Source organism: Ochotona princeps, chromosome 15, assembly GCF_030435755.1.
Source record: "Ochotona princeps isolate mOchPri1 chromosome 15, mOchPri1.hap1, whole genome shotgun sequence".
In the NCBI taxonomy this organism is placed as follows: Eukaryota; Metazoa; Chordata; class Mammalia; order Lagomorpha; family Ochotonidae; genus Ochotona; species Ochotona princeps.
In genome coordinates this window covers 17040711-17057425 of record NC_080846.1, presented here as the reverse complement: position 1 = coordinate 17057425, position 16715 = coordinate 17040711, and the positions used below count along the sequence as shown (strand labels likewise).

Below are 16715 nucleotides of genomic sequence, written 5' to 3'. Positions count from 1 at the left end.
TAGCCAGCAGGAGTAGGCAAAGCCAGGTTTTAGGGCTCCCCTTTCCCACTGCTTCCCAGATCTCCCCTCCCCCTATCTCCGGAGCAGCGGCACCCGACTCCAGGGAGGGAGGGGAACCCCTGCTGCTTTTCAGGGTTCTCTGCTGGATTCCGCGCCCAGTCGTGAGGGATTTGATATTTCTCGAGGTGCCAGGAGTCCAGGGCCTCCTCACAGCCCTTGGCCGAGTTTGAGAAGGAGAGGCAGGGTATTTCGCCAGTAAAGTTGGTGACTTTAGGGGGGGCCAGAATAAAGTGGGGGCTGGGCGGGAGCCCCGAATGTGAGCGCCGCCCCCCTCCGGCCGGCACAGCAGCAGATACACACGTCCACCCCACTTTCTTCCTCTTCCTCCTCCAGCCCACTTTCTCTTCTCTGTGTCGTCAGAGCTCCAGGGAGGGACCTGGGTAGACCGAGAAGCCGGAAACAGAGGGCTGGGGCAGGCAGCCACTGCTTGCCCTGAAGAGGAAGGCCTGAAGAGGAGAGAGAGGGGGGGAGAGCGAGAGAGAAGAGAGGAAGAAGACTGATTTTTGTCTTCCTCCGCCCCCCCCCCCCGCCCCGCTGCTGGTGGTGGAGGGGGTGCCGGCGGAGCCGGCCCTGAACCCGTGGACCAAGCTACAGACCTATGGGGCCTGGCAGTGCCCGCTGAGAGGGAGCGGCTAGCAGAAGGGTTACCCAGGTGAGGAGGCATCTGGGAAGAGGAGGGCGGGGCGGGGGTCCATGGTGGGGGCGGTGGGAGCGATGGGGTCCTGCTGTGGGCGTGATTGTGTGTGTGTGGGGGGGTTCCCCAGCCTGGACAGCACTGGGGTTTGCAACTCCCAGAGCTATTGGATAGTGTGTGCAGGCCTCGGCACACCCACCCCCGCGGGGCACGGTCCCTACTCCAGGGGCAGGGAAGTTGGTAAGAGCAGAGAGAGAGTGGGTGCAAGCGTGGGGGGGAGGGCCTTGAGGAAGCCCCTCTGCCCTCCCAGGCTTGGGGGACGGAGGGGTGGTGGAGGACGCAGTAGGTCCTGGTCAGCACCCCCCACACACCCCGACCTCGCTCCGAGGTTCCTGTCCAAGGGTGTGTCTGGGGGCTGAGCGAGCCCCAGAAGCCGACCTCATGGTGCCAAGGGGGGATTTCCCCCCTCAAACTGCTCGCTCGGCTGCTGCCGACCTCGGGCGGCGAGGAGTTAACCCTCCCCGCGCCACGGCAGCCTCGCCCCCAGCCCCCCCAGTACACACGGGCGACTCCCCCACTCTCCCCAGGCGCTCTCCAACCCTGGGTACGCTCCCACGACCTGAAAACTCAGGATCACTTCCCCAGTCCCCCAAGGTCCTGGAGGTCTAACTTCCCGACCCTGTTAGGGAGGGAACTTTGGCCCCGCCCCTCCCTCTCCGCCCCTTTTCAGGGGGCTGAGGTCTCCCGCTCAGCCTTGTTGGAGGGTGGGGCTGGGGGGGGACAAGTGAGTCGTGCTAAAGAAAGGAGGAGGGGGTGGTAATGGAAATTTGAAGCCAGGACTCTTCTGAGAGGAGTGGTGTGTGTTTGGGGGGTGAAGGATGGCACTGAGCTGCCTATGACTTGGGAGTCACTCCAGTTCCCAGTAGGGTAGAGGAGGTATCAAAGGTCTGAGATTCTAGCACCCTAGGGGGACGAAGAAGAGGAGAAATGAATTTGAGTTTGAAATTCAGCTTGAATCCCCAGGGGGTCACCCAGCCCTGGGGCCACCCAGTACCGAGATCAAAGCCGGCTGGCTGCCTTTGGAAGAATGGGCTGGGAGAGCCAAGCCTAGGGGAGAGAGGTAGGGGCAAAAGGAACTTGAAGCAGCAGTGTCCAGGGAAGGGGTAATTGTTTTCCATCCCTTTGGGAGTCCTGGGACATGTTGGGGTGATCCGGTTTGGGGGTTGAGGGTGACTCAGGGAGTTTCCTTTCTCATCTGCTGCTTCAAATCTGAGATAGGGATGTTGTGAGGGATGTGAACTGGGAGCCCTGTGGGAAAGCTTGCAGCACCCTGCCCGCCCTGGGGAAAGGGGAGGTGGCCCTCTCCCCTACTGCCCTGCCACCTCCCCACCCCCTTAATTCTCTCCCCCTCTGCTCATTCTTCATACTCCCTCCAGCCTGTCTCACTCTCTCATCACTTTGGCTTTTTATCCATTTCTCCTCCCCACCAAGTCTGCTTTCACCCTCCCTCCATCCCTCTTAGGATAATGGATTTAGAGCTGGAAGTGGCCCAAACAGCCCACTCTGATGGTTTCACACTTGTTGAGTGACTCGGGGCAAGCAAGGATCTTCTTGACCCTTGGGTTCTTCATCTGTGGAAAGAGAGAATGACATAGTTTAGAATTTATGGTGAATCTCCAATGACTGTAGTAGTTCATACAGAGCAAGTGCACAATAAAAGCTTTTATTGCTTTACTATCTTCTTCATCTAGCCTGGGACTTTGCAAATTATCCTATGGAGTCTTAGAATTTACAAAAAATAAAGAAAAAGAAAGAAGAAAAGAAATTTTAAAGGCTGAGAGAGAGATGGGGGTCCTCCATTTGCAGGTTCACTCCCCCAAATGTCTGCAACAGCTGGGGCTGGGTCAGACTGAAACCAGGAGCTTGGAACCCCATCCGGTTCTTCCACCTGAGTGGCAGGGATCCAAGTTCTTAAGCCATAATCTACCTTCCCAGCACCATTAGCCAGAAGCTGATCAGAAACAGAGTATCTAGGATTTGAACCAGACACTCTGAAATGGGCTGTGAATGTCCCAAATGGTGGCTTAACCAGGTGCGTCATAATGCTGCCCCCCCCCAACGTTTCACATTTTTGTGTATTTATTTGAAAGAGAGAGAGAGAGAGAGAGAGAGAGAGAGAGAGAGAGAGAAGAGAATCATTCACAAACTGCCACAACAGCCCAAAAGCCAGGAGCCAGGAACCCAATCTGGGTCTACCCAGATGGACACTTGAGCCCTCCCTCACCTGCTGCCTTCCAGGGTACATGTGTGCAGGAAGCTGGAATGGAAAGAAAAATGGAAACTTAAACCCAGGCATTAACCAAGGGAGGCAGGTGTCCCAAGTAGCAGTGTCCAGCTCTGCTGTGCCCAGCTCTTGCCCCAGAGTGCAAGAATCTTGAGAAGTTGCTCCAGGGACACTCTGGGGTCAGGTGGTAGGAATAGGAAAGCAGAGGTGAGGTCTAGGCCTCTCACACCGGCTGCCCCTCCAGGTTTGTACCTATTCTGTGTAGTTGCGCTTTCCAGGGTTTCAGTTGCTGGCAGTAATCCCAGGCCTGAAAATATGAAATGGAAAAGATCAAAAATACACAATTCATGGATCTTAAAAATATATATACCTTACAGTATATGCTTATACTCATCTCCACGTTATCATTAGCTATTGTTAGAGTCTTTCTGTGCCTGATTTTACAAATGGAACTCTGTCACAGTAATGCAGAGATGCACAGAAAATATATATAGTGTGCCTGGGACTCAGCTCTCACTGCTGTTACAGGTATTACCTGTGGCTTCAAGCTTCTGAGGAGTATCTTGGAATCTACCCCTGACAGTGAAGGGTAGGGGGACAACTGTCAGTGACACTCCCTTAAATTGTTTACTGCTTTTAAAAGTAGAGAAGGTTCTCTCATCTAGCTCTCCTGTTTAGTGGATGGGAAGATTAAGGCCAGTGAAAAGAAAGCTCGTTGTAGGGCTGGGCCTAGAGTTACAGCTTGAGGCCTGTAAGAGAATGCTTTTTCTCTTTTTAAGATTTTGAAAAATTTTTTATTTGAAAGGCAGAGTCACAGAGAGAGAGAAGGGGACACACACACACAGATCTTGCATCCACTAGTTCACTCCCAGAATGGCTTCAGCAATCAGAGCTGGTCCAGTCCAAAGATGGGAGCCAGGAGCTTCTTCATGTCTCCCAACTGGGTGCAGGTGTCCCAAGCACTTGGCCACTGCTTTCCCAGGCACATTAGCAGGAAAGTGGATCAGAAGTGGAGCAGCCAGGACTTGAACCTTTGCCCACATGGGATGCCAGCACCACAGGTGGAGGCTTAATCTACTACACCAAAGTGCCGGGCCCACAAGAACGCTTTTCCCAGGGTGGGCATTTGGCCTGGCAGTTAGGGCATCAGTTGATAAGACTGCATTCCACGTCAGCATACCTGGCTTTGTGTCTGGTTCTCTACTCCTGATGCTGATTTCCTGCTTGTCGAACAAGTGATGGTTCAGGTTGTCAGGTTTCTACAGCCTATGTGGGAGGCCTGGACTGAGCTCCCAGCTTCTGGTTCCTGGCTTTTGCCTGGCTCAGCCCCAACTATTATTAGAGGCATTTGCAGAGTGATCCAGTAGATGAGAGCTCTCTTCTGTCTGTCTAATAAATAAGCAAATAAAAGATTATGAGAGGGCTTTTCCTGTCTCCTTGTCTCCCTGGTGTCCGTAGCCCTTGGGCTGCAGCTTAGCCCTTCTCACCACTGGTGAGCCATGTTTGCCATCAGAAGCACCCCCAGACTGGACCCTGGTTGGAGGTGGTGTGGCTGTGAGCAGGGCTGGGTCTCTGAGAGGGCCTGGTTGAGTGGTTTTGCTACCTTCTTCCAGGCAACCTCCAAACCCCACATCATGGCTCTATGGGGTCTGGTCTCCAAGATGCCCTCAGAGAAGCTACAGCGGCTCTACGTGGACTTCCCCCTACACCTGCGGCATCTCCTGGGAGAGTGGCTGGAGTCCCAGCCCTGGTGAGTCCTGGCTGCCCATGTTAGTGCCCCCCAGCCCATCCTCTTTCTACTTAGATCCTCTGCCTTTCCATGACATTCAGGACTTGGGAACCCTTATTCTCCCTGTGGTCTTTTAGATACAGCAGGGTGGACGGGGAGAATCTGAATCCCATCCAAACAGCTTTGTGTGTTTTGATGGGGACACCCCGTCTCCTAGGAGGCTGAGTCAATGAGGAGGGAGGTCAGGGCTGGGGAAAGGTGCTTCCCACAGCAGCTGCAAGATGGGGGAATGAGGGGTGTGGGTGATGGAAGACAAGGGGAAGAGGCACCACTGAGCCGTGGAGGGCTGGGGCAGGAGGCCCTGACTAAGGCAGCCTTGTGCTCATCTTTTCCCTAGGGAGTTCCTGGTTGGCTCAGATGCCTTCTGCCTCTCCATGGCTAGCACCCTTCTTTCAGCCACTGTCCAGAAACTCCAGAAGTTGGCGGGACAGCAAGGCGAGGGGAGTGCCATCTTACAACCCATCAGCACCCTGGAGGTGGGATGGAGCAGGAGGGGGAAGGGGTTGAGCCTGGGTGGGGCTGAGACAGAGTTGAGGTGAGCAGTGGATGCTGGGAGAAAAATGAGCTGGATGTTGATAGCACATTGGTGTGCCTGTGGTTGGTTATTAGCCAGCATGCAAATTGGATTTTCAAAGTATGCAAGTGTACAGGAACTTCTGGAGTCTGCAGTGGCACTGTCTGTCAGTGCATGTGAGAATAAGGCTGAGGACTGGAGGGAGGGGAGGGTCCAGGGAAAAACTAGGCTCACTGCCTACCACCCTCGCTTGCACAGAGCATTTATCAGAGGGACCCCCTGAAGCTGGTGGCCATCTTCAGACAAATCCTTCAAGGGGAGAAAAAAGCAGTTATGGAACAGGTATTGGGATATCCCACTTCCGCCCTCCCCCTCTCCCCTGCTGCTGCATCCCACAATTCCCTGGGACCTTCTTTTGAGCATGAGAAAGTAGAGAAGAGATTCAATCCCCAGGAAAGACCCAGGGGTCAAGGCCCAGGATGACTAGGAGGTTCCTGAGGTCAGAGTGAACCCCAAACCAAGTTCAAGGAAGCTGCAAATGGGAGACTGAGGAGAATGAGGAGTGGGGAGGACAGGGTTAGGGGGATGCTAACTCCGCCAGAAAAAAAGGTCCTATTCTCAGGGGATTCCCAGGAGTCAGGGAGCATAGCCACAAGCCATGGGGGAGCTTGGCAGGAAAGAATTCCTTCCCTGCAGAGCAGGGAGACTGAGGGTGAAATAACGACACACCGCCTCACCTCTTGGCATCCTTCATTCCTGTGCAGTTCCACCATCTGCCAATGGCCTTCCACTGGAAGCAGGAAGAACTCAAGTTCAACATAGCCCTGCAGAGGTTGAAGCACCGAGTGGAGGAGATCCACCATCTCCGGGAGTCCCTACAGCAGGGGCCCGAGACTGGCCAAGGTAGGGGCCTGGGCACGAAGCTGAGATGGACCAGTCTCCCTCTCAACCTCCGTTGAACTGGCCAATCCTTTCTGCCCCCTGCCCCCCCCCCCCCCAGTGTCTCTGCGTAACTTGATCGAAACACCAGCCAATGGAACGGGACCAAGTGAGGTGAGTGCCCGCCAAGGTGGTGCAAAGACAAGAACACAGACAAGTGCAGGCTGAGGGAGGGAGAAGGAGAGCCCTCTCCCCACATGGGCAAGCCAGCAAGGATGCAGTGTGCAGCCCTGGCTCAGGCTCCCACCTACCTGCAGGCACTGGCCACACTGCTGCAGGAGGCTGTGGGGGAGCTGGAGGCGGCCCAGGCTTTGGTGCTGAAGAGGATCCAGATCTGGAAGCGGCAGCAGCAGCTGGCAGGGAACGGCGCACCCTTTGAGGAGAATCTGTCCCAGCTACAGGACAGGTTAGGGCAGGGCTGGAAAGGAAGGGGTCAGGCCAGGGGTGGACACCTGCTGTCCTGTGTGAGAAGCCAGGAGGTTTGGCCTTGAAGGGGACCAGAACTCAGAGAAGCCAGTTCCTGCAGGGCCCTGCGTACGCTGTTGTTAGTGTCACAGCCTGTAGAGGATGCCCTATTGAGGGGGCACAGGTGGAGGCTTATTCAAGTCCTGTCTCTCTCTTCAGGCTTCATGAGCTGGGGAGTAAGAAGCCTTTTACAAATCTTTATTTGAACAGCGGAGTGATAGAGACAGTGAGAAAGAATCTTCTCTCTACTGGTTCACTCCCTAAATGGACACAATGGTTGGGGCTGATTCAGGCTGAAGCCAAAAGCCAGGAACTCCATCTGAGTCTCCCAAGTGGAGGGCTCCTGCTTGGGCTCCAAGCAGGAGCCCAAGCACATGGGCCATCTTCCCCTGGTTTCCAGGAATGCTAACAGAGAGCTGGATCAGAAGTGGAGACTGGGAGTTGAACTGGTGCTCTCATATGGGATGCTCATGTTGCAGGGAGGCAGCTAAGTTGCTTTGCTCAATGCCAGCCCTGGGAGCCTCCTTCTATTCGGCCTAATGACTAATGGAGGCACCTGCCAATTTGTACAAAAGCGCTCTTTCTCCTAGCAGCTGACCTGGGCCTCAGAGCTGGGGAGGAGGCAGCCAGCTTTCCACAGAGGGCATGGACCCTGAAACCGAACCTGTTACCCAGAGCCAAGGCAGGCCCCATAATCACTTGCAACCACACCCAAACCCACCTCCACACCTGCTTGTTCCCTGGGTGAGGGGGAAGGGGATCTGGGCTGGAGCAGGCAGCCTGAGCCCCGTACCCCCTGACCATGGTCCCGGCCCCAGGTGTGAGAGCCTGGTGGACATCTATTCCCAGCTCCAGCAGGAGGTGGGGGCAGCTGGGGCGGAACTTGAGCACACCACCCGGGCCTCACTGGTCAGCCGGCTGGATGAAGTTCTGCGCATACTTGTCTCAAGGTGTGTCCAGCAAGCCCCCAGGGAGCAGAGAGTTGTCAGAGCTTGTGGGTGGCGGGAGGAAGGGAGGGAATGGCAGAGAACATCTCTTCCCTCTCCTCATGTCCTCCTCCCTATCCCCAGCTCCTTCCTGGTGGAGAAGCAACCCCCCCAGGTTCTGAAGACACAGACCAAGTTCCAGGCCGGGGTTCGATTTCTGCTGGGCCTGCGTTTCCTGGGAGCCTCGGCCAAACCTCCCCTGGTCAGGGCTGACATGGTGACTGAGAAGCAGGCCAGGGAACTAGCCGGGCCCCAGGCACCTGGTGCTGCAGCGTAAGCTGAGGCTGGACCACCTGGGGGAGGGCGGTGAGCAGAAGATGGGGGAGTCTCCTGGGTGATGGAGGTTCTGAGAGGGACCTGGGAGGACCCAGCAGCACGCAGCGCGTGTGTTGTTGTCAGGGGAGGACCCGGCACCATGCATTGTGTGTGGGGGGAGACCCGGCACCATGCAGTGTGTGTGTGAGGGGGGTTATGGGGAGGCAGGCATGTGGGTGTGGGACCGCAGTGATAAGGACAGAGAAAGGGCCAGGACTCATCCCAGGCTGGAATGGGGAGGGGACTCCTCCCTTAAGAGCTAGAGCAAGGACATGGGAATTTAGTGCAGCAGGGACATGTCCAAAGTTACCACCCCTACCCCATACCTGACCTGCACCTAACCAACATCCTCACCTGCTTGGCAGAGAGAGCACAGGAGAAATCCTCAACAACACCGTGTCCCTGGAGAACAGCATTCCTGGGAATTGCTGCTCTGCCCTCTTCAAGAACCTGGTGAGGGTCCCCTGGGACAGAGCAGGGACTGCTCAGACCCTGGGACTGTGTCTCCCACTTCCCACAGAGAAGGTTGAGGAGCCCTTTATCCTTACACCCTCGCCCCTTAGCCTCACTTTCCCTTCTCTTCCCACTGGCAGCTTCTGAAGAAAATCAAACGGTGTGAGCGGAAGGGCACTGAATCGGTCACTGAAGAAAAGTGTGCCGTGCTGTTCTCTGCCAGCCTCACACTGGGCCCTGGCAAAATCCCCATCCAGCTCCAGGTACGCCCCCTGCAGCTGTCCTGTACTCTCCAGGTGTCTGGTTGGGGCGCTTGCACACGGATGGATGGCTAGTCTCATGAGCCCCAGCTCTCCCAATGCTTGCACCAGCCCTGGGCAGCTCCACTCACTCTTCTAAGCAGAGACCTATCTGGTCATCTCCTTGCAGGCCCTGTCTCTGCCCCTAGTGGTCATCGTTCATGGGAACCAAGACAACAATGCCAAAGCCACCATACTGTGGGACAACGCCTTTTCTGAGATGGTGAGGGGTCTCATGTGGGAGGTGTGCAGACTTGTGTGTCACACCCTTGGGCGCTTCACTCCTTCCCACAGGCCTGCTTTTCCATCCTAGCCCCCCAAACAGTCATACCCGCCTTTGACACCATCAACTGTGATCAAGAGGGCATTGTGTGTGGTTGGGATACAGGGACTGGGGGGTGCAGGGGCAAGTCTGTACCTGAGGACACAGCCTGATGGCTGCCTGGGGCACCTCTCTCCTTCCCCCCCTTTTCACCTCAGGACCGTGTGCCCTTTGTGGTGGCTGAGCGGGTACCCTGGGAGAAGATGTGTGAAACGCTGAACCTCAAGTTCATGGCTGAGGTGGGGACCAACCATGGCCTGCTCCCGGAGCACTTCCTCTTTCTGGCTCAGAAAATCTTTAACGACAACAGCCTCAATGTGGAGGCCTTCCAGCACCGTTCTGTGTCCTGGTCACAGTTCAACAAGGTCATTCCCTAGCCCTTCAGCCCTCCCACCCAGAGCTGTGCAGCCCTGCCTCAGCCCTCCCTCTACACTCTGGGAGACCCTTGTGTCTGCCAGAAAACCCCTCTGCCCTGGGGATTGCAGGAGGCCTTCTCTGACAACCCCCAGGGTTGGCCTGGGGCCCCCTCTATCCCTCTTCTGGTGACTTGTGTGATTCACACAGACTGAAGATGAACAGAATCTGTGATTCAAAGTGAAAATAGTTCCTGTTGCAAAAACCAGATGCAATCCCACAGGGTCCCAGTAATCTCGTCCAGTAATCCCAGCTGTCATGGGCTGACCAACACCACGTGCCAGGCACTCAGCTTGGTACTTAGTGTGTGTTAGCTCACTGACTCCTCCCAGCATCCTTTGAGGTAGGGACTACTCTTACCCCCAGCTTACGGGTAAGGGAAGCTGAAACTCAGGACATGGAGGAGGGGGCTGATCAAAATATCAGAGCAGGTGAATGACATGATGAGGATGAACCCCCTATTTCAATCCTCCTGCTCTTCTGTAATGATTAGCTTATTTATTAATTGAAAAGGCAGAATTACAGAGATAGGGGGCAAAAAGAGAGATATCTTCCTTCTACTAGTTCACTTTCTAAACGGCCCATGGCTGAGGCTGGACTAGACCAAGGCCAGAAGCTAGAAACTCTGTCTGGGTCTCCCATAAAAGGCTTACTATATACGAAGCTGAGCGGCAGGGACTCACACCAGCATTTCCACATGGGATGCTGGTGTTGCAATCAGCAGCCTAACCCACAGTGTTGCGACAGCGGCCCCTTACCCCTGCTCCTAACTACTATATTTTCCTACCTCCAACATGAGGTAAATCAGGTACAGTAACAGGGGAAAATGAGACCTGGGGTCTTGGTTGACCACACACTGGGCAATCATGGCCATAGACTATTTCTGTTTAAAAAAAAAAAAAAAGGAAGGAAGATGGCCTGCCACAGTAGTCTAGTAAAAGCAATCATCCACCAGGATCCCATGTGGGCACCAGTTTGCATTCCGGCAGCTTCACTTCCTTTCCAACTTCCTGCTTGTGGCCTGGGAAAGCAGTCAAGGGTGGCCCAAAAGCCTTGAGACCCTGCACCCGTGTGGGAGACCCAGAAGAAGCTCCTGACTCTTGGCTTTGGATCAGCTCAGCTGCAGCCGTTACAGCCACTTGGGGAGTGAACCAGTGGACAGATCTTCCTCTCTGCATCTCCTTCTCTCTGTGTATCTCCCTTTCCAAATTAAAAAAAAAAAATCTTTGTAAAAAAAGAGGAAGAAAGCCAAGTCAGTGTGACCGGAAGATGTATTAGTAAAGAGATCAGGACGCTGCCACTTAGCAAGTCACTTTCCTGCCAGGCCTCAGTGGACATGGGATTACAAGAGCTTTAGTGCTGGACAGCCTGGGCTTGCAGCCACCTCTTGCCAGCTGTGTGGACCTGGGTCAGATGACCCTCCTGGGCTTCTGTCTCTTCATCTATAAGATAAGGGTGCTATAATGACCATGATCTAGTCAAGTTCCAGGAGCTATGCATTAGGAAAGGCCAGGGTAGTGGCTGGCACACAGTCAGCATGGGCATTGGCTGTTGTCCCTGACATGGTCACAAGGTCAACTTTGGTCTCTCAGCCCTGTGTGGCTGCACTGTGTGGATACTCACAGTTCCTGCCCCAATCAGATTCACTCCCTGCCTCCCCGCCCCACTGCTCACACCGACTCCTCCCCACTCCCGGGGTCCCATCCCCTCACACTGGTTCCCCTCCCTCTGCCCCGCCCCTTGGACCTTACCCTTCACACCAGCTCCCTGGACCTCTGCTGGTTTCAGGAGATCCTGCTGGGCCGTGGCTTCACCTTCTGGCAGTGGTTCGATGGTGTCCTGGACCTCACCAAACGTTGTCTCCGGAGCTACTGGTCAGATGGGTGAGTGCCCCAGCCCTGGGGCCCTAGCAGCTGTTGCCACTGCCACTCCCTCTGCACACCCAGTTCCACCAGCCCATCCTCTCCCTCTGCCCGGCCAGGCTGATTGTTGGCTTCATCAGCAAGCAGTTCGTCACCAGCCTTCTCCTCAACCAGCCCGACGGGACTTTCCTCCTCCGCTTCAGTGACTCTGAGATCGGGGGCATCACCATCGCCCATGTCATCCGGGGCCAGGACGGTGCGGTTGCTGCAGTCACCCTTCTGCCTCTGTGCCCATGTCTTTTGGGGTTTCTTGTGGGAAGGAAGTGTGCTGGTCCTCCTCTACCCCTGGCTTTAGTGGATGGAGAAGGGGGTTCTTGTGGTGGGAAGATGTCAGCCAGGGTTGGAGACAGATGTCTGGACGGAGGAAACCTAGTATCTCTTTCCCATCACAGGCTCCTCACAGATAGAGAACATTCAGCCATTCTCTGCCAAAGACCTATCCATTCGCTCACTCGGGGACCGAATACGGGACCTCGCTCAACTCAAAAACCTCTACCCCAAGAAGCCCAAGGATGAGGCCTTCCGGAACCACTACAAGCGTGAGCTGGCGCCCATGGCGTTGATTTCTTTGTCACCCACATCCTCTGTGTCAGCCCCCCTTGTCTCCCTGTGTTCATAGCCCCCTACCCTGCTTCCACCTGCCACGCCCTCCTCTCCCACTTTCCTCACCCCAGAAGCACTCCATGGTACCCCATTTCTTCCCACAACAGCTGAACAGATGGGGAAAGATGGCAGGGGTTATGTCCCAGCTATCATCAAGATGAGCGTGGAGAGGTGAGCACAGTGGTATAGGTGGGGGCTGGAGGCCGGGACTGACCCATAGGGAGGAGCATGGCATCAACCCTTGGCTGGCCACCTCACCCCTACCTCCCTGCCTCCTTTCCTCCTACAGGGACCAGCCCCTTCCCACTCCAGAGCCGCAGATGCCTGCCATAATGTCCTCTTATGACCCTAGGATGTCCCTGGAGTCTCCCATGGTGCTTGGCCCAGATGTGTAAGGAGCTGGAAGGACGGGAAGGGGAGTGGTCTGTGGACACAGAGCTTTCAGAGGGCAGCAACCAGAGGCAGTGGGAGCAGGGAACTTGTCTTTCCCTGAATGGGTGGGAGGGCATCTCAGAAGGGTCTGCATCAGGGGTCTGCTTTCCTTCCCCAGGTCCCAAGTGTACCCTCCACATGCTCACCCCATCCCCTACCAAGCCCTTCCTGCTGAGGAGTCGGGCGGGGTGTTGTCAGCATTCCCGGAGTAAGTCGAGCCTCTAGGTGTGGGTTGGACTGGGCCCTGGGGAAGCTATGCCACTGCAAAGGGTGTGGTGTGGGCATCTGCCAGGAGAGGCAGGGCAGTACCTGCCGGCCCTCTTCACCGTCTTCTGCTCACTATAAGGACTACAGATGGCAGTTTATTCTTGTTTTGTTTGTTTGTTTTGTTTTTGATTGATTTAAAAGGCAGTTAGAGGGAGAGGGAAAGAGAGTGAACTTGTGTATCCATTGGTTCACACCCCAAATGGCCATGACAGCCAGGGCTAGACCAGGCCAAAGCCAGCAGTGTGAAACACCACTGTGGTCTCACATGTTGGGTAGCAGGAGCCCAAGTATTTGAGCTGTCTTCTGCTGTCCTCCCAGGTGCATTTGCAGGCAGCTGGACCAGAAGTGGAGCAGCCAGGTCTCAAACTGGTGCTCCTATGAGATGCTGGCATTGTAGGTGATGACTTAAGCTGCTTTGCCACAACACAGATCCCTGGAGCTAGTAGTTTAGATCCAGACTGCCTGGTTTTACATTTCACCTCTGCTGCTTCCTGGCTTTGGGCAAGTTACTTAACTTCTGGTGTCTCATTTGTAATATGAGGAACAATAACAATAGTAATGCATTGTGAAGGTTAAGTGGGAATTCATGAAATGTGTGAAGCTGAGTGGAGTACCTGGCCAGGAGCAGATGCTGACTAAGTTGTTTTTCTCTTCTGCTATTGAACTCCACTGTTGTCATCCACTGTGTTCATTCTTAACATTTAAATATATACATATCTGTTTTTATTTTATTTAAAAGAGACAGAGATTGTTCTGTCTGCTGGTTCACTCTCCATGACAAGCCAAGCTAAAGCCAGGAGCTTATAACTATCAGGGTCTCCCAAGTTGGGGACAGAGACCCTTCATACACCAGCACCTGCTGCACACTCCCCCCAAAGGTGCACATTAACTGGAAGTTAGAATGGAATGGGAGACTTGAGGCATGCAAGCATTTCAATATGGAACAGCTGAACAGATAGGGAAAGATGGCATCTCTAGCTATCTAATACCTGGCTATCTCCAGCAACATCTAATAGCTAAATGTCCAAATGCTCACCCTAGATTTTTTCAAATATTTATCTTTATTGGAAATGCAGATCTACAGAAAAGAAAGAGAGAGAGAAAGAGAGAGATCTTTCATCTGTTTGGGGTTCACTCCCCAAATGGCCACAATGACTGGATCTGAGCTGATACCAAGCTAGGAGCTTCTTCCAGGTCTCCCAAGCGGGTGCAGGGTCCCAAAGCCTTGGGCCATCCTTCATTTTTCTCCCAGGCTACAGACAGGGAACTGGATGGGAGGTGGAGCAGCCAGGACACGAACTATGGGATGTGGGCACCTGCAGGTTGGGGATTAGCCAGTTGAGCCACTGTGCTGGCCCCAACTCTAGATTTTTATTGACTCCTTGATCTTGCCCTTGAATTGGTTTAGACAGTTTTTCCCCCAAGGCAACATTTAGCTATTTATGAACTCTGTTGTTTTTTAAGACTTATTTTTTATTGGAAAGTCAGATATACAGAGAAGAGGAAAGACAGGGAGGAAAATATATCTGATGATTCACTCCCCAAGCAGCCGCAGTGGCTGGAGCTGAGCCAATCTGAAGCCAGGAGCCCGAATCCTCCTCTGGGTCTCCCACACGGGTGCAGGATCCCAAGGCTTTGGGCCGTCCTCACTGCACTCCCAGGGCACAAGCAGGAAGCTGGATGGGAAGTGGGGCTGCCGGGATTAGAACTGGTGCCCATGTGGGATCCCAGCACTTTCAAGGCAAGGACTTTAGCCACTAGGCTACCTTACCTGGCCCTGAACTCTTTGTTAAAGTGCAACATTTCCCTTCCCATGTGTTGAAGTGCTGCTTGGGGCTAGGAGACTGGGGTTGCTGAGAACCACCCAAGTTCATAGTCAAAGAAATGCTAGAGGTTGGCTGATGCGACCCTCAGCACATATGAATTTTTTTTTAAGATTTATTTATTTTATTACAAAGTCAGATCTACAGAGAGGAGGAGAGACAGAGAGGAAGATCTTCCATCCGATGATTCACTCCCCAAGTGAGCCGCAACGGCCAGTGCTGCGCCGATCCGAAGCCCGGAACCAGGAACCTCTTCCTGGTCTCCCATGCGAGTGCAGGGTCCCAAAGCTCTGGGCCGTCCTCGACTGCTTTCCCAGGCAACAAGCAGGGAGCTGGATGGGAAGTGGAGCTGCAGGGATTAGAACTGGCGCCCATATGGGATCCCGGGGCGTTCAAGGCGAGGACTTTAGCCTCTAGGCAACGCCGCCGGGCCCAGCACATATACATTTTACAGAGGAGAAGCCTGAACTCAACAGTATGGGGTGGAGACCATGTAGGACCCTGTTGCCTTGGCATAGCTAGGTCAGGAGGAGCTGGAACTGGATTTGATGTCAACTCTGTGGCCTTGACCTTACGGTTGTCTTGACCCAATGGTCCTGCCTCTGACCATACTCTCCTTCTGCTTCCAGGACTCGCCTGCAGATCTCCCAAAACCTGAGTCAGATGAACCTGTCCTTCACCCAGCATCATGCCTCGTGAGTGGCAAAGCCCCTGCTGAGCCTGTGCTCCCCATTTGGCACCAGCCACTCTGTCCCGGCTGATCTGCCTTTCTGGTCCCCAGCCTGCTGCAGTGCCAATCTCAGGAGCATGCTGTGTCCAGCTCTGAGCCCCAGCTCTGCCCAGATGTGACCATGGTGGAAGACAGCAGTTTGAACCAGCAGGCAGCAGGCTTCCCTCAGAGCACCTGGTGAGTGATGGCCTCTGGGGGCACTGGCTGAGAAGGAGCTGGGGAGTGGGATGCCACGCCACTGCCATCGTTCCTCCCCACTCTCTTCACAGGCCTAGCGAAGACATGTTCCCCCCACTGCTGCCTCCCACCGAACAGGATCTCACCAAGCTCCTCCTGGAAGGGCAAGCAGAGCCAGGGGGAGGGGCTCTGGGACCCCAGCCGCTTCTGCAGCCCTCCCACTATGGGCAGACTGGGATCTCCATGTCCCACCTGGACCTTAGAGCCAACCCCAGTTGGTGATCCCAGCTGGACGAGGAGCCCAGAGACACGGCTTTTCCACTACCCCATGGACACTGCTCCTGCTCCTGCCCAGCAGATGGGCAAGGCACCCTCCCAGCCCCACCCACTCTCTGGTCAGGAGGAAAAGACTACCAGGGGAATGCACAGTGGGTGGAGCCACTCCATTCCTTCCTTCCACACACTCCCGTCCATCTCCTTCCAGCCCAGGAAGGGAAGTTCTGGCTCCAAAGTGAGACACACCCCAACATGCCTGCACCTGCAGCACGCATGTGCATGCACACACTCACAAAGCTCTCTGGAAGGTAGGGCTGGGCTACAGCATAAGTTAGGGTGTGGAGGGGTGCCACTGCGCACTCCGAGCCAGGGCCTGGGACACACACACAGGGACAGTTATATGGACACACTGGCCCTAGACGCTGGGCTAGTCGGCCTGGGCCTGGGTCCTAGCTCCCAAGGGTGATGGGGAAACAGTTTAATAGGAGGGACACTGGGTGGGAGGATGGGAGAGCGGGTGGGCTCTGGACATGTGTACATTGACCACATTAAGAAACAAGTCCCCTGGGATGGAAGCTTTTGGTTTGAGTATGCAGGAGTAGGAGTCCAAGGCCAAGTTTCTTTGTGTGTGCATGCATAGACATGTGTGTACCCGAGACAGATTAATGCATACATGCTACACCTCAGTTATATGAGCACATATAATCTGTGTTTATCTGCTTTTGCCCATGTGACCACACGCATCTGGGAGTATGAGACACTGCACAGGGCTCTATGACATCTGAGCCCAAATGTGCTGTGACTTGTTTGTGCTCTGGTGGGTTGTGTGCCATCTACTATGTATACAACTCTAGGGCCTCCAATGCCACCCCTGGGGCCTGGAGGTGACAGTGCAGTCCAGCAGTCCAAGTCTAGCCTTCCAAAGCTACCAAGAGGCCCTGCCCATCACTTCTTTTTTGTTCTACTCGTCCTCAACATACACACACATTGCCAGCTTCCTTCCATCATCCC

General features: G+C 54.6%; 1 protein-coding gene across 1 annotated transcript; it reads left to right on the top strand.

Moving 5' to 3' along the window:
• Window positions 1–404: 404 nt before the first annotated feature.
• STAT6 (signal transducer and activator of transcription 6) lies at window positions 405–16462 on the top strand. The gene is made up of 22 exons (XM_004583220.2): window positions 405–712; window positions 4592–4728; window positions 5105–5243; window positions 5540–5623; window positions 6046–6184; window positions 6282–6334; window positions 6478–6626; window positions 7504–7635; window positions 7756–7944; window positions 8352–8439; window positions 8580–8702; window positions 8869–8961; window positions 9219–9425; window positions 11263–11357; window positions 11456–11592; window positions 11789–11935; window positions 12107–12170; window positions 12289–12390; window positions 12550–12639; window positions 15151–15216; window positions 15303–15428; window positions 15521–16462. Exons 2-22 carry the CDS (start codon window positions 4613–4615, stop codon window positions 15708–15710), a joined length of 2529 nt encoding a protein of 842 aa, XP_004583277.2. The 5' UTR covers window positions 405–712; window positions 4592–4612; the 3' UTR covers window positions 15711–16462.
• Window positions 16463–16715: the final 253 nt, after the last annotated feature.

Excerpts from the sequence above, each read along its gene's own strand:
- STAT6 (XM_004583220.2), top strand. The coding sequence starts at position 4,613 with ATGGCTCTATGGGGTCTGGTCTCCAAGATGCCCTCAGAGAAGCTACAG. Across the intron at positions 6,335-6,477 it reads ATGGAACGGGACCAAGTGAG|GCACTGGCCACACTGCTGCA; the intron begins GTGAGTGCCCGC and ends ACCTACCTGCAG. Across the intron at positions 8,703-8,868 it reads AAATCCCCATCCAGCTCCAG|GCCCTGTCTCTGCCCCTAGT; the intron begins GTACGCCCCCTG and ends ATCTCCTTGCAG.